This window comes from Poecilia mexicana, unplaced genomic scaffold (genome assembly GCF_051168715.1).
Source record: "Poecilia mexicana isolate PSO_F unplaced genomic scaffold, ASM5116871v1 scaffold_1, whole genome shotgun sequence".
Taxonomy (NCBI): Eukaryota; Metazoa; Chordata; class Actinopteri; order Cyprinodontiformes; family Poeciliidae; genus Poecilia; species Poecilia mexicana.
In genome coordinates, this window is record NW_028263370.1 from 7258873 (window position 1) to 7284945 (window position 26073).

Consider the following 26073-nt stretch of genomic DNA (forward strand, 5'->3'; position numbering starts at 1 on the left):
ATTGACAGAAAAGGAATGTGATGCTCCGTTATCTCCAGCTTCAGGCATCAAAGGTCTGAATCTTACATGATGCGTCCCGTTGATGTAACCCTCGTTCAGCGTCAGCCTTTCTAGGTCTGCATCACAAGGAATGCGGCCGTTCTGTTAACATACAGAAACAAAATCATGTTTGTGAGAGAATCACACATGGCACTAGCAAGAAACTGGATTTAAATATGCATTTCTAGGCAAACACAGCATTTGTGTCACGCCGCTAGCTAGTGAGCAGATGCCTTTATTCATCCAGAACAAGGAGAAAGCAGCGATTTATCAGACTACGTTTTAATTTCAGCCACATCTGCGTAGCAAGAAAAAAAAGGAATGTTATGAGACCTTTTTCTCCCATCATGTGTTACCAACACGCAATCAACAGACCAGAAATAAAACAAATGGTTTTAAGAAATATATACTTGCAGTCATGACGACACCACTAAGGTTTTTATATTTAAGAAGGTAAAACATTTTTACCTTAATACAGTTTTTGCATAAGAATCCGTCTTCCTTGAACCTTTTCACATTCAGTTACTTTACAACCACAACATCTATTTTATTGAGATTTCCAACGACAACAAACATAGTGCTGCATATTTTTAAGTGGTAGGAAACTTCATGGGTTTGGCAACTTTTTGTTTTACAAATGAAAATGTAAAAACTGACCATCATTATCCAGCCACTGGGAGGAAATGGTTTGATGTTTGCTTCATTTATAAAAAAATATGTTTTTAAATAAAATGAAAACAAATTTCCCATAGAAGACATTAAAAAAAATGTTATTTTTTTCCAAACATAACATTCATGGCTTTAAGCAAATTATATTTAGTTGGATTCAGGGATAAAAAAAAATTCTAAAGGTTGAGGTTGTAAATAGACAAAATATGAGAAACTTCAAGGAGGTATGAATACTTTTGCAGGGCATTGTTGCATAACGATAATGAATGGTTTGTGATGGTTTTATGAATAGATGACAAATGGAGAATTTGTCAGTAATGAAAGAAAGAACAGCTGACATGATTGATGATTCTTCAGCCACAGACTGACCTCTGCTCCTGCTTAGTACCCATTTAAAATGAGATTCTTCATGATTTAAAGTTAAAAAAAACAGAAATAAGTCACTGTTGGCTGGAACCTGATGACAATAAAGCCTTCCACACACACACACACACACACACACACACACACACACACACACACACACACACACACACACACACACACACACACACACACACACACACACACACACACACACACACACATCAGATTAAGCCACAGACAGAAAGAGAAGCAGCTGGGCAGATGGAGACATGTGGATACCTGTCAATAAAGACCGATATCATGTTGCGTTGCCTAGCAGAGGCATGCTGGAGCCTTCAGGCAATGTTAACACACACCAACACACAGCAGTGATGGGGGCAACACAAGCAACCTTCCTGGTCTGCACACACTCACTATTCAACATCCTGCAGCACCTTATGACTCAGAACAGCCTTGAAATTACCTGAGACATTGTCAGATTAAGGTGCGGCAACATGCCAGAGCAGCAAGCTGAGGTGGATGGTTATTGGCTAAAGCAGCAAGGGTTCCCTGATGGTGAGGAAGTGCTAAGCTGTTCCGGTACATACTAATGGCTCCTCTGAGAAAGTGAAAGAATTATCGAGCGTTTTAAGTTCAGGTTCAGAGCCAAGTAACTGACTCACCCTGTGACTGATAAGCAAAACAGTGACCTACTTTATTAAGAAATCAGAAGACGGGATCTTATTTTCATCCTTACCCCAACAGGGGAAACCCTCCAGCAAGTAAAGACAGAAGAACAAGAGTAATCCGGATCAGAAAAAGTCGGAACAACAAACCAAACATAAAAGCAAGACGTAGTTTTGCATGCAAACATTCATGGACAAGTCAGGACAAAACCATCGGGCGGCGTAGCATTTCCAAAGCCCGACAGCTGGGGGGGAACAATCACGAGAACGTCTTTGTGGAACTTACAGATGTTAACTGAAATAATATGGCATTTGAATTTATGCCCAAAGGTTGTGGGACAGACGTCAGTGACCAGGAACCTTCATCAAAAATACAGTGTAGGGAGCTCTGGTAGTGCCAAAAAAAAAAAGCATATATTTTGGTGGTTTTACTTCCAGTAATATATTGATGATGGAAAAAATAATGCAAGTTCACTCTCTCAAAGATGAATATCCATTAATTTTGTAAAGAACACTTTACACTAGAACTGGAAGCCAGTTTTAAATATCCAAAAATCGAAACCAAAAACAGTACCGGTAAATATAATGAAAATAAAAACAACTCACGACCAAAACCATAAATAAAATGGATTATAAAGCCTCTGTAAACATAATTGCCTTTCAAAAAATATTATTAGAAAGGAAATTATTCTTTCCTTTTTGTTTTTTGCACAGGTAATGTCCACGGGTGAGTCTGTGGTTTCCAGAAGTTTGTAGCCTTATTTGTGACATTTCTAGAATGTCTGTATGTGCTACACTATAATGCAAAAAATTCTGGTGAGGGATAAAACTGTTACAATAAGCAATTAATCGCATGGTATATTAAAATAAGCTAATCTTTCTGATGCTTAATATCTTTGAAAGGCAATTTTGTTTAAATAAACTTCATAATCCATTGTGTTTATGGTTTCAGTTCGGTGTGGTTTTTATTTACATTTTATTTATTGTTTTTGTGTGTTGTGTTTTCTTTCGGATATTTAGAATATCTTCCAGTTCCAGTGTTAAGTGTTCTGTACATTATTAAAGTTTATTAGTCTTTGAGAGAGCAAATTCACATTATTGTGCATTATCAATATATTGCGTGAAAATGATCCCAAAACAATATTGACATTTACTGCAGTAATTTCTATGACAATTTATTGTTCAGCATGTTATTGTGCCTAATCCAAATTATTTTACCGTATGCTCCGTTCTCACTTTCTCTGAAACTATAGCAGTTGCTGTGATACTTACACTTCTGATGGAGTCTCTTGATATCAAGATAATTGAAATAGAGCTTGTAATTTCTAAGAAAATATAAATTAGATTTGGGTGTTTTACTTTAAACACATACTTCAGAAACCCCCTCTGGGGCTTAAGTTTTAAAAAGTATTTATTTACTTCATTTAATCTGAATTCAAAGCGTCGCGTGTTTTAGCTGCTGCTGTGGTCTGCTGCCGTCCAGCACAGATGAGATGAGGGTGATGATGAAGATGACTTTGGATGAACCGGTTCAGATCAAAAGGAAGAATCCGAGGAGGATTGAGACGGAAAAGGTGCATGAGGGTAGTGAGGGTGGAAGGGTCAGAGGGCGTTACCTGCATGTTGGGGAGGGGGCGGGGCAAGGTGCCGGCACACGACCTCCGCTCCTCCTCCAGAGCCCGGCTCAGCATCTCAAACTGCCTCTCCTGCTCCCGCACGGAGGCCAGCAGGGAGGCCGTACTCGCACACTGCTCCATTCACACACTGAGAGCAGAGCACAGGACAGGACAGGACCGTCACCACACAGCACAGGGACAGATGCGTCCAACACCAGGATTTATCAGAGGACAGACAGAAAACCACCAACGTACACACAGATAAAAAGGGCGCCGCCGGGAATCTAAACAGCAAAGAAGCGATAATTAAGTTTATACTTAATTGGCGAGAAGCTGGAAAATAAAGCAGAGAAAAAGTGATGAAAGTGGAAACAGAAAAAGCAGAAATTACCAACAGAACCCACCTAAAACAATTCAAGACAGGGAGTGACATAAGGAGGCTGTCGTCGCATTTCAATCTTTCTTCACCTACTGCTAAGCAGGGTTAAAATTAGAAAGTGAGATTTACAACAAGAGGGAAGAGCGGCAATTTGCAGCAGCAGCATGTGGAGCTTGTTAGCACCTTTTGCCTTCAAAATAGCAAGAACGCGAAAAGGAGAGAGATGCGAGAGCAGAGAGGGGCTGTGAGCTTCTAAACTTTAAAAGACTGGGACAATGCATCGAAGCAACAAAAAAAAAAGGTTATTTTTAAATCATCAACAACAAAAAGAGTTCTGATTATATACCAATTTCTAAATAAGATACATTTTATTGTAAGGAAGCTTATGACATTTAGGTTAGTGGTACAAAGTTACTCGATTCTTACAGTAAAAGTTGTTAAACAGAGAATTTATTTTAGGTACTCCTCCTTCAGAAAGAGTCCACACCGAAGAGTACTGCTGTTATTATCACCTGGTATATTTTTTTAAGTTTCCATTCAGCCAATTATTGGTCAAGCTTTTAAAAATCTAAAGTAGCACAGCTGATGCTGATTGGCTGAATTCTTGGAGCATTTCTGGTTTTGCACTACAATCTGTGTTAAAACTAAAAACAAAGTTAACATTTTCTCTGCTAAGCAGAGAAAATGTTAACATCAGTCTCTCAAAGCAAAAATAAAGCTAGCTCTAAAAAAGCCAAGCTTAACTTGTAAAGTTGTGTTTGAACTTTGTCCAGTGAACGAATACAGAGCTACATTGTATTTTATGTCTGTAATGACTTTTTAAAAAGTGCCTCTCAGCAGCCATGACTGTACCTAAAAAACATCCAACATTACACAACCAGAACTCTGGTTAACAATTAACCACCAAGAATCCAAGATAACACAGCATCAAACTGATTTGTCAGACTCCTTATATGGTCACCGTCTAAAACTTGGTGGTTGTTCTCAGCTTCTTTGAAAAATGGTGTGAAGTCACCAGACTGAAGACAGTTGAGTCAAACATAAATGGACCGCTTGACACACGATACCATAAAACTAAATGAGACCTGATACGGCATTTTAAAACGGCCTACTGAGCTATATTACTGTGAATAATGGAGGCAATCAATCATGTCAAATGCACTCAATTTAACATGTAGCCACAAAGAAAATGCTTGGAAAAGAAATTAAGACGTGGTTGCTTAGGAGAGACGCAGACGCAGAGAAAGAAGGGTTTTTTTTCTTCTTCTCCTGTTAAATAAAGAAAACCTAAACACATGCCACAGATGGTATAAACCTAAATTACAGAGGCCAGTCCAGCCCAAAGTAAGACCATCACAGTCTTAGACTTTTACCCTCAGCAGGGAGGCTGGCGTGGGAGGACAGAGGAATCTGGAAAAGGATTACTTCAGCAGAGTCTAATAAAGGAATGACATGAGCATGGCTCATCTCCAAACCAGGGCAAAAATCATTTTCTGCTTCAAAGTTCATCGACTCATGGATCTCCAATCTGCTGTCAGGCCGCATAGACGGGACCGTCTGAATGAAAAAAAAAAAAAAAAAACAGACTCCAGTATTAAGTGTGGATGTATGCCAGCTTGAGTGTGTGTTCACATAAGCGAGTGATGTGTGGATGGGTGTCAGGGAGACTGAATTTAAGAAAGTGGCAAGTTTGTATGCTTGTTACTATTCTCAAATACTCCAACAGAGCACTGGCAACTTTTTTGTGAAGTTAAGTAAAATGTTTTTTTTCCGTCTGTGTGGGAGGAAAAAATAATTTAAAAAAATAGAGACATTTGTGGTCAAAAGCACATTGGAGCTGCAAGAAAACACTCCCGTAGTACCATTGTCATACATTCCAGAGTAAGATTTAGCGTGTCATATCCTGCCTCAGCTGTTGGGAGCCGTCCTAAAAAAAAAAATTCATAATTCATCTTTCGTCTGTGTTTGTCTCGGTATTTTAAACATAAAAGCTGGAAAGAGAAAGTGCGTGGAACCCTGTACCGTTTCTTAGGTGAAATATGTAAACAAGAAAACAAACTGGCTTAAACTTATCTCTAAAATAAAACAAAAAGCATGTGTATGTTGAAAAGGCCGTCAGGTGTTGCCGATTAGATCTAGAAAAGCAACTTGTTAGTGGGAACGGTTGAGCATGGACCGATCTTCCTTTCCAGGTTTTATAAAGTTTCCTTATATTAAAACTGGCAAAAAAGTTGCTTTCCTACCATTCAGGTTTGTGTTTGTCTCAGGTTACAGCAGGTTGCAGTTTTAAAAAGTCATAGCGATAATGTGAACATACCTAGAAAAGGGTTATCTACCTTTTCCATCTTGTTACCGAAAGTTTTACTTTATTTAAAAAAGATAAGAAGAAGCCGGATGCATTTCTGTCCCAAGGCAGAATCTGCTCTGTTTTGGTCTGAAAATATTCCACTGTAACAGTTATGATGTTTGACCTGAATAAACTATTATAACTCTATTATTATGGAAAATAACAGGAAAAAACATTTAAATATCACATGTAGAAGGTTTTATAGCACTATGTGATTCTTTTTAAAATATATAATTCTGGGATTACAGTTTTTAAACAGATTTCAATGTGAATCAGGTGACATAAATAAACACAACTTCAGCTTTTAAAAGGCTCCCTACATTTTTTTTAAGTATTTGGCTGTTTTGAATAAAATCTGGGTCTATACTAAACTAAGGCTAGTTTAGTTTAGCCTTAGTTAATACAAGTTCACCTTTGAGAGGGTGAACTTGTATTATTATATTAGTTGAAGATGGCCTCAAAACAACAATATTATCATGTATCGCAAAACTTATTATAGCGACAGGTCAAGCTATGACGTTAATATAACTAGTCAGTAATTTATACGCCAGCAGGAAGAAGTGTTGCTTTTGTTTTCAATAAAACCAGTTAGTTCATGTTATACAGGCATCACGTGGTTTTCTTATTCCATGCAAATCTACAGTGAGAATCTGAGAGACAAGTCTTTTTTTATCAAAGTTAAGAGTTGTTACATCTTTCTGACAAAACACACACATCAAGAATGTGAACCTAATTTCCTGTTCCTTCCTCTCTGCTATAGAGAGTTGATCAATCCCAACAGCTTCTAACAAATTTTACCGTTCTTGTGGAAAGACGCACTTTGCTGTGAAAGCTGTAAATGGTTTCCGTCACTTAAAGCCTGGGAATCGGCCATTACGCTATTATTGGGCCATTAGCAGCACAACCCCCTCTGTTAAAGGGGCGGTGCAGCCATTAACTCCTCAGAGAAGCAATACACCAAAACCAGAATATGGCAAATATTTAGTCCCTCCAAAACATTTTTTGCTTAATGGACTATAACTGTGCAATCTCTTTTATAATATACCATCTCTTCTATTTCATTCATGCTGTCATTGAGGCAGTCCCAACACACATCCTGTTCACAGCTGAAACAAAGTTAAAACGCTGCTGTGGCCTGGACAAGCGCTTTGCTGACTCGGCTTCATCTGAATGGTCGCACAGAGATTTGGTGAACACCCTGTGGTGCTTTGTGCGTTGACCTTGGCCTAACTCCAGACAGTCCCACCTTTACCATCCTGACATGAAACCCACAAGGGGCACCGGTCCTGGTCCACACCGCTCCACAGGTGGCCATTCAGGCAGAGCCCAAGAAAGTGGATGTTTCGAACATGTCCACCTTAATTCACACTCAGGTTTTCATGCCGGAACCTCTGCAAGGCCAGCAGTCCCATGTAGACAACACAAGCTCATTTATCTTAGTGGGAAAGGAAATGAGTGGCCTTGGGCGCATGGAAGGAATCTGAATATGACTGAACAAATCAGACTAAAGAAAACATGTTCAACCACAAGGCCAACTGCAAACATATCTACATTTTATGTCCCAGATATTATTATCATGCTTTGATAGTTATAAATAAGATTAGTTAACATCAGTTATGGTTATGTTTTGACTGTGTTGAAGTTGGGTGCCAATCTGTATCTGTTGTCTTGCTGTGTAACAAAGTGCATCCTCTCAGCATAGGTTATGAATTCAATATATTTAAAATATTGACAAGATAGAATATAAACTGTAATTAATGTGTCTTCTCTATAAAAGCAAAAAACAATTAATTAGTCTTCCTACAATAATAAAAATAAGCTAACGGATGATTAGTAAAAAAAAAAAAAAAAAAAAACTGACAGTATGATTGGGTTTATTTATTTTCAAGCCATTTTTTTCCCATGTTGGTTTATGTTGCGTTTATGTCTCATAATAAAAGTTTTCATATTTACTGATTAGCATTTAGAGGTCCAGATATGCGACTTAAAGTAATTGGTGTTGCTAAGAACTTCAATCAATAACGCATAAACTTTAGTTTTAAAGCAATATTTGTGTTTATCAATCTCCAGAATTTGTGTGGTAATGAGATTTATTTGTGCAATAACTTTTAACATCACTTTTCTCTTCACCACAAGTAACATCACAGCCTATAGCTATGAAACTGTATGTCACTCATAGACATGAAAGGTCTATGAACAGCAGTCACTTCCACTTATCTGTTTTTCTTTATCTTCAAAACTGCCTCATGCTCTGCCTCTTGGTTTCAGTTTAACTAGTTTATCTGGCTTCTCTCCAACTAAAACCGACTAACATCCAGTAAATGTCTGACTTGTGTGCAGCGTTGTCATTGATGGCTATTAGTCAAATTTGTTTGTTAATGTCATCTCCATTTCTAAATTAGGGGGTACAAAATATACTGCCTAGGGAAATTTAAATGCCAACCAAAGGCAAGTGACATAGCAGCAAACAGGCACAACATACTCCTCTCTTGCAGAAATAGGTGATAAACATGTAGCAGAAGAAAAAGGAAAAAAAAAAACAGACTTCTTAAACCTAATCAAACCATTTAGTGATCCAAAATCTCTATTTAAATGAACATGTAGAACATGCCATACTTTGTTGAGACTAGAAAATGAAAGTAGTTTAGTCACCTTTGTCACATAGCTTAGCTAATTCTTAAGGTGGGAGTGTAAAGGCAACAACCAATGCCAACAAATTAATGAGGGACTTCAAATTAAAACAACTTGGTCAAATTCAATGAAGTCACTGATGTGGAAAACAGCTTTTTAGAGTAAAAATTCAAATGGTTTCTAGTTTTTGCTCAACTTTTTAGCCTCGGTCTGGGTTAATTGTTTTTTTTTTTTTAAAGTTAATGAGTTTTCACTGTTACTTAACTTCATTATTCATATTTTAGACATTAAATCCTTACCAACTGAACAGAGAAGTCATGGGTAGAAGGTGTGCTGGTCGTTTGGCCATTATAATACCACATGTTTAATACTTCACTGTTGCCGATATAGGAACTTTACAGACATTTTAAGATCCCATAAAAACACAGTGTCTGCATTTAAGTAATTTGTGTTTTAATTATGGACTATATCAGAATTTTTGAATATTTTTAATAAACATACAATTTGACTTCAAGCAGCAGCCAGGACAAAAAAATTTATTTAAATAATTTTAAAACTATGTTCTAGATCAGTAGTTCCCAAACTTTTTCTCCTGGGCCCCCCCCCAGTGGTTTCCAAACTATTTCTGGGCCCCCCTATAACTTACAAATAGCTGTCTGGTTGAACGATGTGTGTGAGCGAAGGGAGATTTTTAGAGACTCCCTGTTATACTCAGTCCCTGCTCCAGATGAACAAGGGGGGAAATCAACATGCCCCACAGTTTGGGAACCTCTGTTCTAGACCTAGAAAGTAAAACAAATATGAATCAACTTAGTTTTTGCACTGTCCATTTGATTCATAACCCAAATTGTCTCACAGCATCAGAAATCAAATATTAATATCAAATGACAAATAAGAAGTGGTGTATTTTTGCTTTTTTGCTGGTTTAGCTGACAAATATTTCTAAACCATTGTTGCACATTTTACAAGTCCTCCTTCTGATCTTATTGGATTAACATTTAGAAAAAAAAATTGTTAGATATATAAAAATACGCTGCATTCTGACTTCTTATTTCTAAATGACGGACTTTCTTCTCAGCCATCACAGAAGAATAAAACTTCAGCAGAGCTCTTACAACATGAATCAAGTCAAGAGCTACATTACAGAAATATTATTCATTTTGGTCCATTGAGAGGCATCTGTTAATTGTACAAAGCTAATAATGATCTACTTATTACATTATGCCTTGATTTCTCAATAAGCCTAAAGAGAACTGTCTAGTAACCTTATAAGCCCTTTGATTTAATGATTCATTTAAAGTCCAGGACCACCTGCAGCTCAGGGAAAAGAAAACAGAAATTAGCACCAAGTGTCCAGCTGAAAATAAATTAGCTTCCATTGATGGTACAGTATCCATCAATACTTCAACATCTGAGCAGAAGCCACTAAATCCACTGACCACTATTGAGATTATGTAACTGTGGCTTTGTGTGTAGAAGCTGGTTAGCACCACATTATTCTGGGCTGCAGTAAGTAGTGGTGAGAAATAAAGGAAACATGTCAACACGGCAAAACCGTGCGATTATTGAATGGAAAAGTAAACAGGGAATTGGTAAAAATATTAGTAGCTGCAGCGTTTCATAGCTGGTTAAATATTAACACATTTTGAAGATATTTTCTCAGAATTTCCCCACTGTGGGCTAACAAACTATCTTTCTATAGAATGACATTATTTCAAATCACTTTGAAACTCGCCAAGCATTTCAGCTTACGCTAAATTAAAACCGACAATGATTTACTACGTTTAATCTGCAAACAGAGAGCGATCGCTTGTCGACAGGAATGTTTGCACAACGGCTGCCAAACAAGTCGGTGGTCAACGTTTCCAAGAAATCAACCACGAGCTCCCAGGGAGGCGACCGAGCAGAGGTTTCACTTCACCGCTGCAGTTATCTGCTCACTTTGGTTCCACTCTGAGTTTACCATCACACACATAACACCCAGAGGCAACCAACACATTCGGCTTTCAAGTAAAAACAGGCTGAAGGTGTGATTGGTGGAAATGTAGATCAAGGGAGATGAATCAAAAAAAAAGGAGAAACAGCAAGGAGGAGCAAGTATAGCAGAACTCCAGCCTCGGTGTGTGTCAGAAGAGGGACACACCCATGGTGTGCCCTGCAAGCCATTCATTACACACTAGCAAATGATAGCCCTGCTTAAAACACCCGACCAGCTAGGAAAACTTCGGCCTCCAGACAGAACGGCCAGGAATCATTCCAAGCAACAAAAGAAGTATCTAAAGAAAGGACGTTGTGTCCATTTTCTCTTTCAGTGGCCACTCCCTTCTTCCCTCATTTCAAGAGGGGACATTTTTAAGCGTGCCCTGACTTGTCCTCAATCTACTCCCCATCTGTGTTCCAGCGGGTTGCAGCAACAATCACCATAGGGTGTACACGGAAATATGTAAGGCATTTGTATGCTTCACTGATCAGCTGATTGTAGCAAAGGGAGGAAAAAATAAGTAAACCAGAAATTATTTTGCAAGTGCAGAAACAAAGTTTCAGGTTTGCTGTGTTGAAGTCCAGGCAATCAAACAAATCCTACAGGAAATTACAATCCTCTAACGTGCAGCGCCAAACTTGAAAACCTGTCTCTCCCCCCACATCTGAAGTGGCGCTGAACCAAGAACCACTAAAGAAATCGACACAAAAACCTCTGAAAAAGGCACTGAGAGCAACTTCTTTCTTCACGAAATGTAAACACAAATCAAGTGGCATCAGATTTTAGCGGTTGTATGATTTCTCTTATCTTTGGCAAAACACCACGAGCCATTGCATCTGACTAGCGCTAGACTCACACGTTTGTTTTGGTTGTGTTTACCCAGAATTCCCAGCGTTATAGTCCACTTCCTGCTTTTGGAGCGACCTCCGGTCTGCTTAACATTCACATAATGCATTCAAACCGCACCAGAGTTCACTTCAACTAAACACAGACCTATGTTTTTAGGTGGACCAAAATTTGCTTTTTTGGTCCACACCAGCATTCGATTCCCCATTCGCATCTCCCCAAATAAACGGACTTTGTAGACATACAAACCAGGAAACAGAACACACTCTAGATCATCACAGAAGCAGCAAAGAGGCCCATGGTATCATTGGTGCAGCTCAGGAGGGAGAATCTGTCTACAGGACAATGGTGGTGGCAGCATCAGCGAAAATGGTCAGAGCTGATGGATAAATGGATGCAGCCAAATAAACAACAATCTCAGAAGGTTAAAACTTTCAAATCACTTCAAACTGGAGTGGAGACCCACTTTAACATACCATATATCAACACTAAACCTTAATAAGTCTAGACCTAAGCCCAACCGAGGTAATATTTGAAAATTGTAGTTCACAAAACCTCTTCATTCACTCTGAGGGAGTCTGAACTATGTTGCAAAGATCACCTGATAAATATAACAGTCTTCTAGATTTGCAGCTGTGACAGCTCTGAGGTGTTTCTACAAAGTATTGTCTCAGAGTTGCTAAATATAAATGCATGCCACACAATGCAATCGTGTATCTTTTTTTTTTCTGTCTGATTAAATCACAGTAAAATAGATTAAAGTGTCTAGTTCAAGTTGGAATGAATACTTTAGCAAGGCACTGGATATCCAGGCAGATTTCCTGTCTGTATTCAAACTGAAAAAACTGTAAGTAGAGAAGGTAAAACTAAGTCTCCACACAAGGGACTAAAATAACGAAGCAACAAACACTCCTGTTGTCACCACACCCACTGCTCCAGACCCACACAACAGGTTCTTAGACTTGAAACGCCGTCTCCCTGCTCTGCCTGCCTCACCACATCAAAAGACAGCAGCTGAGATTTCACACCAGACTTTAAACACAGACCAAAATGTGAACAAAAATCAAAGGCAATCATACACACAACAGGAGGATAGTCACCTGAAAGCTCCGCGCAGGTTAACCATCCACAGAGAGTGGGCGTTTCAGGGCACACAAAGGGCGAAATTGATAAGCAAACTGGACTTTGACTTAGAGTTTGCGGTAAGGCGTCCCAGGGGACTTCCGTGTACTCTCACCTGTCCTGGGCACACAGGAAATCCCGGGGAAAGAGGCGGAGAAATCTTTTTAAAATAGCGTTTTTCAAACGCGTCAATCAGTGAAGAGGCGATGTTTTATGTGATAACACCTCCCAGCCATGCAAGTCTCTCATTTGTATTAAAACCTACCGACATAATGTGTAGAGTTTGTTTTTTTTCCCCCCTATATAATTGCCGCTTTCAGGTGAACGTAGTTTAATACAACTTTCCCCCCTCGAGTTATTCATCAACGAAACGCAGACATTGGTGCTAGCTCCGTTAGCTCCATGCTACGCCGCTAGCCTGCTCAGGCAGCCAAGTTCAGCGAACCAAAAGTCGCTTCCTCTCCCATCACCAACAAACCCCAAACCAGCCGCGCACAAAACAAAACACTACCAGAATTGCCATTACCCGTGTGGTAGACACTTTCAGCAGGTTTCTTTCTTAAAGTCCGTAAGTGTTTGATGGCTTCGGGCCTAGCCGAGCTCTCTTGTTTGACACAATCCGGGGGAGCCCGACCCCTCCGGGCTGGGTAAAGAGTTTGGGTGAGACAATAAAAACACGTCGGCGCCGGGCGATTTTACACCCGAGAGATGCTGAGAGGAACCACGGTGAATACCGGAGAAAATACCCACCTATGCAGCGCAGTTTTTCCTTTCCTCCTCGCCTTCGCTTGTTGTCCACTTGTCTGTCCTCTTCCTCTCCGCTGGGGGGGGGAGGAAGATGTGGGGGCCAGCGAGAGATAAGAAAGCAGGACAGTTCAAAACGATCCGACCCAGATCCAGGGTTGATTTATTCTAAAGTAATTAGGGTTATGTGGTTTCAAAAGGTCACAAATGATCCAATAAACAGAAGAAACTTTTTGTCACTCCTATGGGAAAGGTTGGTGTGGCTCCTCACCTTCCCACAGGACTCCTCCCCTATGACTATGTCACATCCAATACAATGGAAGAAATCCAACTTCGGCTCAGAGCATTTCTCAGAAGCTTCATATACAGGTGCTACTCAGTAAATTAGACTTTTTTTTTTTTGTATGTTGATTTCTTAGACACAATATATTTTCCGCAATTTACTGCAACAGTGCAGCGTGGCATGAAGGCGACCAGCCTGTGGCTCTGCGGAAGTGTCACGGATTCCCAGGTGGATTTATTTGCAACTTCATCTATTCTTTCTCGTTGGACTTCAAGCAACTTCCAACTTCTCAACATCCTGCAATCTTGGCTTGCAAAGGAAACACAAAAGGAACTTTAAGGGCTTCTTATAATTAGTTTTTTCATCATCACTTGTCTTGTTTTTGTGTTTTGCTTCTTCTTTGTTTTGTTTTTATTATTATTATTATTGTAGCACTTAAATTTGGTTTTATTTTCTGGCTCTCCAAAAAATAGCAAAGAGTTTACAACGTTACAGCCTTATATTTTTCTATTCTTGAAACTTTAGGAGAGAAATAAATATTTACTGATCTCCCTCAACTTTGTAGAGTTCAGATGTTGCCACCTTGTGGCCGAAATGACGAACTTCTCCAGAGGTTCCACCCGTCGAGGATAACACCTTTACTGATCTTACAAAAAGCATAACCAAAGTTCTTAAAATGGGTGTTAAATATTACATTTTTTAGAAAAACTCATCGAATACTTCTAAATGCATGAATTCTGCTACAACCAGCCCACTGAGGATGTTCATGATCTTGATGTGACCTAAAATGAAAATTAGCTTGACTCCCCTGCTATACAGGAAAAACAGGTCTAATTCATCACCTGCTATTTACAGCCCTATTAAGTCCAAGTTCATTCAACTCAGATCCATTAACATTGCAATGAAGTCGTATCCAATTATCTTTTAAAAACATCCGATGCTTTGTCATCTTGAGCAATCTTCACCATCTAAGCTAATGGTGAAATAAATGTTTTAAAGATTAAAAGTATTTTAGAGGAGAGAAAAAAAATGTTGTCATCTTGCTAATTACATGAAGCTCTTCTGAAAAATATTCTCTCCTATAAGGAGTCTCCTGATTCCCATGAGTTTTGAAAACATCTTAGATGGCCAAACGTGTGGGGGTTCTTTTATGTTGTTGTTGAATCTCTAAACTGGAAATAGAAAATTTGGAATTAAATAAAAGGGATTTAATGTTGAAGTTTATTAAGTCTTTGAACAGTTTGGTAAATCATGTAATAATTGTTTGCATTTGAATTAAGCAGTTTTTTTAATATACCTATGATAAAAAAAAAGAATTGCTAAAGATTTAAGAGCTTTGTTCCTTCCTGAAAAGTTTTCTTTTGTAACAGAGTCGAAAGAAAGTGGTAAAGAGTTTCTGTAGCATAAAATATAAGAAACAGAAAACTGATGCTGATTTTAAATCATGTTTGAGGTCTCTATGAAATTTATACACTTAACTGTGAACAGGATCCTGAAGAATAGAGTTCAATTGAAGCATTAAAACATACTGTATAAAATATAATGATTAAAAATATATAAAAGATAAATGATGACTGTTTTTTTTACTGATTAAATTTTTGACAAACTGTAAACTTTGTGACACACACACGCACACACACACACACACACGTGCACACACACACACAGGCGCGCGCACACACACACACACACACACAAAATCAAAATCAGTTTCTTACGCATTAGAGGGTTAAAATAAACAGAAAGACAAATTGAAGACACAGTTTGCAAAAGAAAAAATTAAACAGACAAATATACAAAAGAAGAGATTAGTTAGGGCCAAGTCACCATGTGCGTATTCATTACATTTATGACATAATTTTATCATATTTCACGTCTCCACCCTATCATGTGTAAAGTCCACTCTGTTATGTCCTTGTTCACCTTGTCATTTTCATCATTTATGAAAATAAACAATTTATTTGCTAAACGTTTGTGTGACTCCTTTACAAATAACTGAGGGCCATGTAGAACTGTTTGAAAGTTAATTGATATCTTTGATATCTATTCAGAAAAGAAAGTCTAAGTCTGAAAGATTTAACAAGAAACAAAGAGTTTGCCATAATTTTATTAGTATTCAAATTCTTTTCCCATCACCAAAATTATATTGTTGAAAAGGAGACCCAAAAGCTTTCTAAAAATATGCATCTTGCAATCACCATTACAATGTATTTATTTTTGTTTTGAATATGTCGATGATATGGTGGAAATATTTTGCTGTTTGCATGTTGGTTTGTTTTGGTGGCATTTTATTCATAAAAATTTGATTAAACATGCATTTCAAATAGAATAACATCAACTTAATAAAAGGATATGAAGTTCAATGGAAACCCTCAGCTTTTGGAAATGGGAAAGTCTCAAAGGCACCTTATGGTTATATTGACTTAAAATGTGTCCAAGGGTTAAATGTGTTAATTATTACATAATGCGGTTTTTATTACCTTTTAAGACCACATTTTGTTACATAATAGCATACATAATACGGCACTGCAATCCTGATGGTGCTCTCTTGCTGAGTAATTCCCGTAGTTAAATGGATAGTAGGAAATTTGATAATGTGTCAGTTTTATGTTTACATGTATAGTGGTTTTTATATAAAGATTTTTTATTATAATCTGAAATAGTTTCACAGAAATGTTTAAAAAATGAACACAAATTATACCTCTAATTTCTGCATATTCTTAGGATGAACTCTAGTAAATAAAATTTCCCTCCTGATAATTATGTGACATCAAAAGGTAAAATAAAATTTTACTATGTGGTTATAAAATTGGGTTTGGTTATAACCAAGGGGATAAAAGTTGACTGAAATTTTGATCATCTTATAGTTATGTTGTTGGTTTAATGTTCATCAACATTCCAAAAGGAACCTTTCCTGGACCAAGTTTGTCTCGGGAGAAATAACTTTCAGCGGAGCAAATACGGAGATAGTCTCACACTCTCTTCAGTGTTTACGATTATTTTCCTTTTACTGATCCCATAAAACCGACGTGTTGTCTTCCTGCTGGTAGAACGTCTCACTTTGACCCGTTCAACATTGTATCATTTGTAAGCGCTCATTTTATGAGCAGGATATTAATAAATCTGACTGAGTGACTCTAACCTTCACAGTACTTGGTCTTTTTTTTTTTTCCTTAGCTAACTGTGGTCAGATGGCACCTGAAGATTCGTTTGTTGCATCTGGATTTCCTGACGTCGGTTGAAAAAGCCTGGAGAAATCCTCTTAGACTGTCAAGAAATTCAGATCTGTTAGATTAGCCATTTTATGTTATTAATCAGTTATAATCTGGCTTCCCTTCTGGTGCCGTGGACAGAAACACAAAGCTGCTCTTTGTGGCACATCAGTGGCTTTGCTCTGTTTCCAGGTCTGGCATAAAAGTGCAGGAGTGCAAAAGTAAGTTCAATCACACAAACAAACAGCATTTCAAGAAGTAAATTTAAATATATTTTGTGCTTACCAATCATGTTTTAGAGTGTATATGTAAGTTCCCTATTGCACCAGTATTCTGTCTTGTGCTGGTACTCATAGATTAACCCAACTAATCTGGATTAGAGGCAGTACTTCCTGCAGATAACTGCCGCGGTCCGTAAAGTCTGCTGTCAGTATGCTGTAGCGTCAGTTCACCATGAGAAAGATAAGAAGCATTTTAAGAGGGAAGACCCGCCATGCTGTCACAGAACTGACGAGTTAAACTCACAGGAATTGGACTGAAGAGGCTTCACTTCACCAAGGTGAAAGTTATTATTTCAAATTGTTATTAATATTTTAAAAGGCTAAAGTTTCATTTTAATCTCAGCCATAAAGATGTTTTATGAATAGTAAAGCTCTAGCTCAGAACTATAGCATAGCTGGAAGTAGAAAAATACATTATGTAATAAACATTTTGCTAAGAAATGATGTGCATGCATTGCATTGGTTAGCTATGAAGGATTATCAGTAAAAAAAGAATCAATACATGCTTTTCAAACTTGGTAATATTAGTTGTCTTTGCTCAAATGCTGCTCTACTGAAGTTAAGTTATTAATTACTAAAATAAATTCCAGCATCAGATCTTTAAACTTGCTCTAATACAGTATTGTTTTATTTCCACTGACAATAAAACATCTGTCATATTGTCCAGTAGCAGATGTTCCTTCAGCCTCTCATTGTTTTAGCAGCTTTGGGATGCAGCCCACCTAACACGTTCTTCACAGCTGGCTCTCTGGTGTTAACTTAATGCTGCTCACCAGAAGGTGACTGAGGAACTGACAAATTAAAAAAGTGATCATCCCCTTTGTTTTCTCGTATTTCTTAAGCAGGAAGATGATTGCTGCTTGCTGGAGGAACCCCGGGGAGCTTTAGAAAACAGAATAACTTTCTCTGAAGACAGACCTTATCGTCGAAAGTTTCATCTGAGCTCTTGCGGAGAAGGACTGAAGCATGCAGGGCCGCGAGGTCGGCTCCAAGATGCGCTACTGGCTGACGCTGATCTCGGGGATGCTGGAGTGTCTGTGCTTTGCTGGTGTGGTGTTTGGCTACACCTCTCTGGTGTTTGTGCTGAAGGAAGACCAGTACTTCAGTGAGTTGTGCAGCAACAACACAGTCAGCAACAGCTCTCTGGTGGAGACAGGTGAGCAAAAGAAGAAATAGAAGACTTGTGTGATTTAAGTTTCTGAAGACGGGGCTATTTGTTTAATTTCTCCAGTTATTTGGGTGGTGACTTTGCTGTTTGCTTGTCAGTTGGGTCAAAATGCTCTATCGCTGCATGAACGTCTGGATAAAAAACATAAATCATCAGAGCTGCAGCAGGAGACAGCAGACGGCATCAAAGCACACTGTATAAAACGAGACATAAAGCATATCAGTTTGGATTATTAAAATTATGTTTATTTGGTAAAACCCAGAGAAATAAGAGAGGGACATGAACATGTAGCCACTTGGAGATGATCTTGCAGCCTTCATTGAAGAAGACTAAATGTTGAAACCAGATCTAAAGATGCATAAAAAATATTTCTCTAAGTATATAGACACACCTGCAGATTGTGACACCGTGGAGCTGTAGTCACAACGTGACTGGAAAAAGCTTTGAAGAAATTATTTATGGTCTAATTTGGTTTGTACACGTTTCAGAGTTGCTCCATGGGCAAATAAAACATGTTTCTTCCATAACTTTGTCCATGTCTGAGTGTTGTGCTCTTTCTTTCAGACTGCAGAGGTCAGGATGAGCAGTTTTCTCTGGTTTTCACTATCGCCTCGTTCCTGAACAACTTCCTGAGTCTGATCAACGGCTACCTGTTTGATCGATTTGGCACCATGGTAACAAGACTGCTGGGAGTGTAAGTTTCAAGCACGAATGTGCATTCAACTCAGGGGGCACTAATCTATTTAATTACTAATTTTAGATTTCGGTTGCAGTCTACAATGCATATAGAGAACTTTATGTCAGCAGTCTTGAAATTCTGCTTAATCTTCCAACTGGTTTTTATACAGAACCCTAGAAACAGGTTTTATGTCAAATTTGAGCTTGTAGTTGAATTATTTCTGTTAGGATGAGAGGAGGAACCTTCAATGGTGAACGTGATAAACTTAGGGAGGGTCTTACAAAGACAGTTTACACCCAGACAGACGTCACCTCCTTTGACCACATACTGTCGACAGTTACTGTTTACCATTTAAATGGGCGTAGTAAAAATAACAAACTAGATAGTGTCAATGTAAGCCACAAAAAATGAACCTTTTTAACAAAAACACAAAAATGCCTTTAACTTTTATTAATGTTATATAAATGACCAGAGATACTCGTGTGTTTTCTCCTTCCAGATCTTTGTACACAACTGGAACCCTTTTTGTGGCCTTCTCCAGTGCAGGTCTGCAAATAGTTTTATACAAACAAACATATTTAATTTATAAGGTTGTAGAAAGGGACATATTTAATACATTTAGTCAAACTGCTATTCATCTTCGAGATTACCGTCATTTTTTTCTCTCCCACTGTTCTGCAGCAAATTCCTTGATGCTCTTTCCTGCCTTATCCTGCATCGCCGGGGGAGGAATTCTGCTCCTTATGACGAACATTCAGGTGGTTATTCTGTAAAAGCAGCTGCTCCTTCATTGGAAATCAAATACAGGGGGTCATTTTATTGAAACATTTGGAATTTGTTTGTTTTGCGGAGGTGGGGAACCTGTTTGCTGCTCATCGCTCCACTATCATTACTTTCTACAACGGAGCCTTTGACTCTTCTTCGGGAGTCTTCCTCATCATCAAGGTGCATTGCCATGTTTTGCTACATATTTTTTTAATTTGGTGGAAATTGAACAGATTATTATTTACATATGGGTTTGTTTTAATAGGCTGAAAAACCAAACTTAGCAAAAGTCGGAAACTAAAAATAAAACACAAGACATCATCGCCTTTGTTTTATCTGGATATAAAGTTTCAGCTTTTGTAGAAAACAAAATAGGTAAAAACAAAAGAAAAAAATATTTTCACCCATGTTGAGTTAGTGTACTGTTACAAAACTTGTTTAAGAAATGTCTTAAGAGTAAATAAAACTACAAGAACAAATCTGACAATTTAATATGCCGGAGCAAAGGACTGGAAACCTTTATAATATTTTACATTATCTAGACTCAAACTGTTATCAGTGATGGGAGAATAAATCCTGAACTATGTGATCAATTTCTGGGAAAACCATTGCAACACCAGCCAGTGACTTTAGTCTGCAGTTAGTTTTAGTGATACAGAAAGACAACGAACCCTACTGCTGGGACACTTTCAGATGACAATAATCCTAGTGGCACAGAAAAGATTCTACAGATGAAGAATGCAAAGACTGCTTCAGATTACCATATGTTGTCTCCATTTCCCACTACAGATTCTACACGAGCGAGGAATCTCTCTCCAGTCCTCCTTCCTTGCCTTGTCCCTCTGCAGCATCATTCACGTGGCGAGGACTTTCCTCCTCATGCCCAGGACCCACATCCCGTACCCGCTGCCTCCACGCTACACATATGGGTGAGCGTCTTATTATTCATTGTTGTTTTCAGAAGGTTCTCTTCTGGGTTGAAACTTGATGGCATGCAGTGTGTCCGGATATCCAGGGTGAACTGTGGACAGGCCGACAGCTACAACGTGGAGCAGGTCAAGAGGACGAAGGAGGAGGACGCATCCGGTCAGGGTTCCAGTGGGAAAGACGAAACGGCAAAGTCGGATGAAACAGAGGTGGAAAACGCAGAAAAAGGTATCAGGTTTAAGAGTGACAACGCCTGTGGAGAAGCTGATCAGTTCAACAGATAGATTATACCACAGCCTAACAGCATTTAGAAGCACTGAGGAGACTTAACTGGCTCCTGTACAATGTCTTGTAGAAGCACTCACACTGATTGAATATTCCCCTTTCTGTCACATTACATCCACAAACTTCAGGGTATTTCTTGAAGATGTATTTGAGCTGGATCAACAAAATGTGCAAAAATTATTACACTGCAAAAACACAAAATCTATCCATGTATTTGTTTTATTTAGTTTGTAGAAAAAATAGAAACTAGATCAAAACAAAATGCGATATTATTTTAGGTGTATTTTGGTAGACTTGAAGTAAGACTCAACTTACTATATGAGCTTGTTTTAAATAATTCTTGAATGTAAAGTTGTGGGGTTTTTTTTTGTTTTGTTTTTTTTTTTGCTGACAAGACATGTTTTTTTCTGATTTAAGTGAAAGTGCCAGCTGAACAAGTACTTAATTGACCTGATGTCCAGAGGCTCTACTCATCCCCTGCTGTAGCCACAGCTTGAACCTTTAGTTATGTGATGCAGCCTCATCTAGCAGAGAGTGTCTAACTTTCTTTGACACTGTTCAAAGATTGTACACAATCTTTTTCATCTTCTGTGAAGAGGTGGGACATTCTCACAGAGTTTGTCGACATCACATTGAAGCCTCTGAGTGACACCCGGTGGGAAGCAAAGCTAGACTCTGTCAAAGCTATACGTTTTCAGATGGAGGGAGTTTTAGATTCACTACAAAAGCTTGAAGAAGTGGCAGGAGACAGCAAAATTGTCTCAGAGGCAAAGTCACTATCTGATGAGATTGTTAGTATGGAGTTCCTTGTGTGCCTCATAGTTTGGTATGACTTATTATGTGAGATCAACTTTGCAAGCAAGGCACTACAAGAAGCAGATGTGTCAAATGACACAGCCATTAGGCTATTCGATTCTCTAAAAGAGTTTTTGCTCAAGTATAGAGAAGAGGGCTTTCAGAAGTCACTCGACATTGCAGGCAAGATAGCCATCGAAATGGATGCTTCTCCTGAATTCAAAGAGAAACAACTTAGGAAGCAAAAGAAGTTCCCAGATGACAATACATACCCTGGTCATCATGAAAAGGAACCCACAAGGTTCTCAGAAATCTTTTCTTGCTATTCTAAGTTTTTTTTTTGTTGGTGACTCAAAGTTTTGCTTGTGATTCTCACATGAAAAGATTTATGATGTGTGCAAATAAAAGTTTTTGTTTGGCAAATAACTTTTTAAGTTCACGAGACAAAAATTAGTTATTTAATTAAAAAAAAAAATTTAACAAAACATTTTGTTTTTAAAAAAGAAATCATTAAAATTCCAAAAGTTTTGATTACAATTTTATTTTACTTAACTCACGTTAGTTGTTTTTTTTCATTGAATAATTGGGAAAAACAATTAACTTCATACTCTGCGAACCAGACCCTAAACTATACTTAAAGTCTGGGTTGAGTTTTATCCCCTTCATTAATGACACACTTTTATTACATACATTATATCTATCATGGTAATTCAGGGTGAGTTATTTTTAATTCTAAATGAATATCCTTGTTGGACTTTTATTTAAGTGCTATTCTCCTTCAAGGTACATTTACCTAACGCTAGAATAAATGCAATGTACATTATGCAGCAAAGGAAATTAGAAGACATATATCCATTATGGAGATGATCGGTTTTGGACGGACGATGTGCCCCTATTGCATAAGCAATAATGAAGAATGACTGCTATCATTAATGATACAGGGAAGAAGCTTTTTAGTTATCTACCTTTGCTAGCAAAGTCGTTAGCTAGCAGCTAGCTTAATAGCACAACAACAACAGCCTGTTGTCTGTATGATAAAAATACCGAATCGATAGATAAGAACAGTTTTTCCTCACCTGGCTGTCTCCTCCCGCTCAGTAGTTCTTCAGAGAAAGGCAGATGCAGAGGCCTGTCAGTGTCTGTTGTATTTCATTATCTCTCTGCTAAACGTTTTCCGTCATCTTACAAGTAGCAAGTCTACTCCACCTTATTAACCAAAAACGTTTTTTTTTAATTCACCAAAAACGGTTCTGTAATCTGGAACGTTCGCTACATTATAAATAAAATAAAAAAATAATAATAATAATTTTAGTATGTTATTATGTGTCAGAAGAGGGTTTAGAAAATAATAAAAAATAAAAAATAAAAAAAAAAAGTTTGACCAAAAGGGCACTTGGGGGCAAGGAGCAAAAGGGGCAGGTGCTCAAGCACCCCCAGTCTCCCCCCTCCGCACGTGCTTGACAATAATCTTAACACGTTTGACAAGGAGTAGGAAGAAGTAAGAAACGTATGGACTGCTTCTCACTCAGTGTAGAGATATTGGTACTGCTGCTTCACTCTCAGGTTCTTTAGGACAAGAAGGCTGATATTAATGGATTTACTGCTTTGAACCTCTGATTTGTTCAGTGCCGAGCTTCCGGAGCTGTGTTTTGTCCTGGTTCTTTCTCTGGCACCTGTTGTGGTTGTCCATACTGCAGCTGAGACACTACCTCTTCATCGGCACGCTCAACTCCAGGCTCAGCCGGCTGGCCAGAAACGACCCCACCCTGGGTGACTTTCTCAGACCCACTTCTTCATTTTCTTCTTCTTTTCATTTTCTTTTCTTTTTTTTATTATTTAATTATTTTTGATGTGTTCTGCTTTCCATCACGTGCCTCTCAGTGAGCCAGTACACCAATGCTTTTGCAATGACCCAGCTGTGCGGAGTGTTGTGCGCCCCCTGGAACGGACTCATCTTGGACAGACACAAGGGAAAGCCTCGAGCCCCGGGTAAATCCCTGGAGCCTGACCCACTACACTGTATGTCTGTGCAACATCAACCTGTCCCTCTTTCTATCCTCTCGTTGCAGGAGAAACTGAACAGGACGCTGACCTGCGCTCCTCCTACCTGTCTCTGTTCCTGACTTCACTGCAGTGCCTGTTCTTCTCTATTTGCGCCACCATTCCCGTCCTCCCGCTGCAGTACATCACCTTCATCCTGCAGGTCCTCAACAGGTCCTTTCTCTACGGCGGAAACGCAGCCTTCGTTAGCATCGCGTAAGTGGCTGGTATAAGAATAAATAAAGAAGATAATTATTTATAAATGTATGCTATTTTAATTTATTACTTTCTTCAGTAATTGAGTAAACTTAAAGAAAACAGTTTGCATTGGATTCTAGGGGCAGCAAAGTAAAGTAGGCTGAATATAGATAGATGCCACACTTTAAAAAACAAAAACTCTGAGACCCTTGTATTCTTTTTCTTTCCACTAAGCAATGCTGCACTTTAAGTGTTGATCACTTAAACTTTTTTTTCAGATGAAAAGATAATTCTTTTTTCATCTTTTCAAAAAAAGAGATGATTTTCATCTTTTCATCTGTTACATCAAACCAAAATATGTCGGTCTTTGTTGCGTCTTTTGGCCATGTGGGTAATGTGTTGAAAGATTTCATGGTGTTTCTCTGATATTTAATTCAGTTTCCCTCTTTGCAATGAGAACTTTTCTTCTGATACTTTGAAATTATATCTTCACAAAAGTTATTACATTAAGTGAAAACAAAATGTAATTTGTGTAGAAATTTTCATGCATTTTCAGAATTAACTTTCCACTCGATGCAGTTGCTACACACAAAGACGCTGTAATGACAGAGAGAAGACTTCTGGGGAAAAGAGTAATTTTATTGAAATTGGTTAAAGTTTGTTGAAGGCTTATTCCTATTTATTACCTAAGAAGTGGAACTTTTTTTTGGGGGGGGGAGAGATTCTGCACCTCAATGATCTGCTTGATATAAAGCAATAAAATAACATGAATGCTGAGTATTCAGTAGTTTGAGGGACAAAAGTTGCAATTATGAGTGTTGCTGGACTCAAGACTTTATAACAATTTCAAACATATTCAGCCCTCTGCTGCGTTTTTAGGTGCTGCAGACCACAGTATATTTTTATCCACAATAGAACAAAAGCCATCTCTGACTTTCTGCCTGTCTGACTCCCTCCTTCTCAGATTTCCGTCCCGTCACTTTGGGAAGCTGTACGGCCTGGTGATGTCGCTCTCTGCTGTCATCTCTCTGCTGCAGTACCCCTGCATTTCCCTGGTCAAAGGACCTCTGGACGGAGATCCGTTTTATGTGAGCTCTAGATATCAATTTACAAAAGACGAGTGCATCTTTGCGTTTAACGTATTGTTACTGTATGATGCTGAAGATGTTAGAATATACCCCATCTGTTTCAGGTGGATATTACTCTCACTCTCCTCTCTGTTCTGGTGTTCATCCATCCCGTCTACGTCTTCATCCACTGCAGGAGAAAAGCCCGGAGCAGGGAGAACATCCCTCCAACTGATATCGGTCCCACTTTGGCTCAAGCTAAACTGTAGATGATGGATGATTATGTGTGACAAGTTTAATAATTCAGGGTTTCCTCGTTTCCATCTCATTGTTTTAACTAGAAAATAGAAACAAGGATATTTTATATCATTTTTATAAGCAGACATGCTTTTTTAAAATGTTTTACAGGAACAAATGTGTTTTTATGATTTTGAAAAACACATTTTTCAAAGTCATAAACTGTTTAACTTGTTAAATCTGTTTTATTGGAAGTTTGAAAATTTGTTTTCTTTTTAGTGAACGGGTAAACCCTCTGTCAATTCCAGTTTTGGAGAATTAAAAGTCTGGAAATGACTTTCTGAGATTTCCCAGATTGGAAGACAGAAACTACTGACCACAACAGGGTTCTTGCTGTTGTATTCATGTGTATTAAAAAAAAATCGTTGTAAATATGTGTTTTAGGAACATTGCCTCGCTGGAAGACCAAATTATACCAAATGTTAAATTTGCTGTTGGTTTAAGAGATATTGAAAAATGTAGAGGTAGTCCGTATTTGAAAGAGTGAAACAATCCCATAGCATGAGGCTGCCACTGCCATGCTTGACAGCTGGTATAGTACTCTGTGGTTTGAATTTTTTACCTTCACTTCAACAAATACTTTTTTATTGTTAAAAATAAAAGTTTAACTAAATCATCAAAGCCCGAAATGAATTTACTACTTTATGTTGCACCAGAAGTGTATTTTACAG

General features: G+C 38.2%; 2 protein-coding genes across 7 annotated transcripts in view; one reads left to right on the forward strand and one right to left on the reverse strand.

Moving 5' to 3' along the window:
• The window catches only part of ctnnd1 (catenin (cadherin-associated protein), delta 1), a 31277-nt gene extending 17585 nt beyond the window's left edge, over positions 1–13692 (reverse strand). For 2 of the 6 annotated variants that reach the window (XM_015009130.2, XM_015009134.2), the window contains exons 1-3: positions 13412–13692; positions 3356–3503; positions 67–141 (exon numbers count right to left, since the gene is read on the reverse strand). In XM_015009130.2, coding sequence (XP_014864616.2) covers positions 67–141; positions 3356–3496 — 216 coding nt within the window. In that variant the 5' untranslated portion in view covers positions 3497–3503; positions 13412–13692. Of the gene's footprint in view, positions 1–66; positions 142–3355; positions 3504–12639; positions 13369–13411 lie in introns of those variants that run through there. The other 4 variants (XM_015009135.2, XM_015009136.2, XM_088001001.1 and 1 more) reach the window with 3 other exon arrangements.
• Positions 13693–17369: 3677 nt separating this feature from the next.
• On the forward strand, positions 17370–26023 carry slc43a3a (solute carrier family 43 member 3a). The gene is made up of 13 exons (XM_015009122.2): positions 17370–17459; positions 18027–18337; positions 18914–19043; positions 19528–19574; positions 19710–19786; positions 19881–19973; positions 20583–20722; positions 20809–20948; positions 23427–23570; positions 23682–23789; positions 23870–24056; positions 25003–25126; positions 25231–26023. The coding sequence occupies exons 2-13, from the start codon at positions 18148–18150 to the stop codon at positions 25372–25374; spliced, it is 1524 nt and encodes a 507-aa protein (XP_014864608.2). The 5' UTR covers positions 17370–17459; positions 18027–18147; the 3' UTR covers positions 25375–26023.
• The last annotated feature ends 50 nt before the right edge of the window (positions 26024–26073 follow it).

Bases quoted from the DNA above. Each gene is read 5' to 3' on its own strand.
- slc43a3a (XM_015009122.2), top strand. From the start codon at position 18,148: ATGCAGGGCCGCGAGGTCGGCTCCAAGATGCGCTACTGGCTGACGCTG. The intron at 20,723-20,808 runs GTGAGCGTCTTA...CCGGATATCCAG, and splicing joins CCTCCACGCTACACATATGG to GGTGAACTGTGGACAGGCCG. The intron at 25,127-25,230 runs GTGAGCTCTAGA...CATCTGTTTCAG, and splicing joins TGGACGGAGATCCGTTTTAT to GTGGATATTACTCTCACTCT.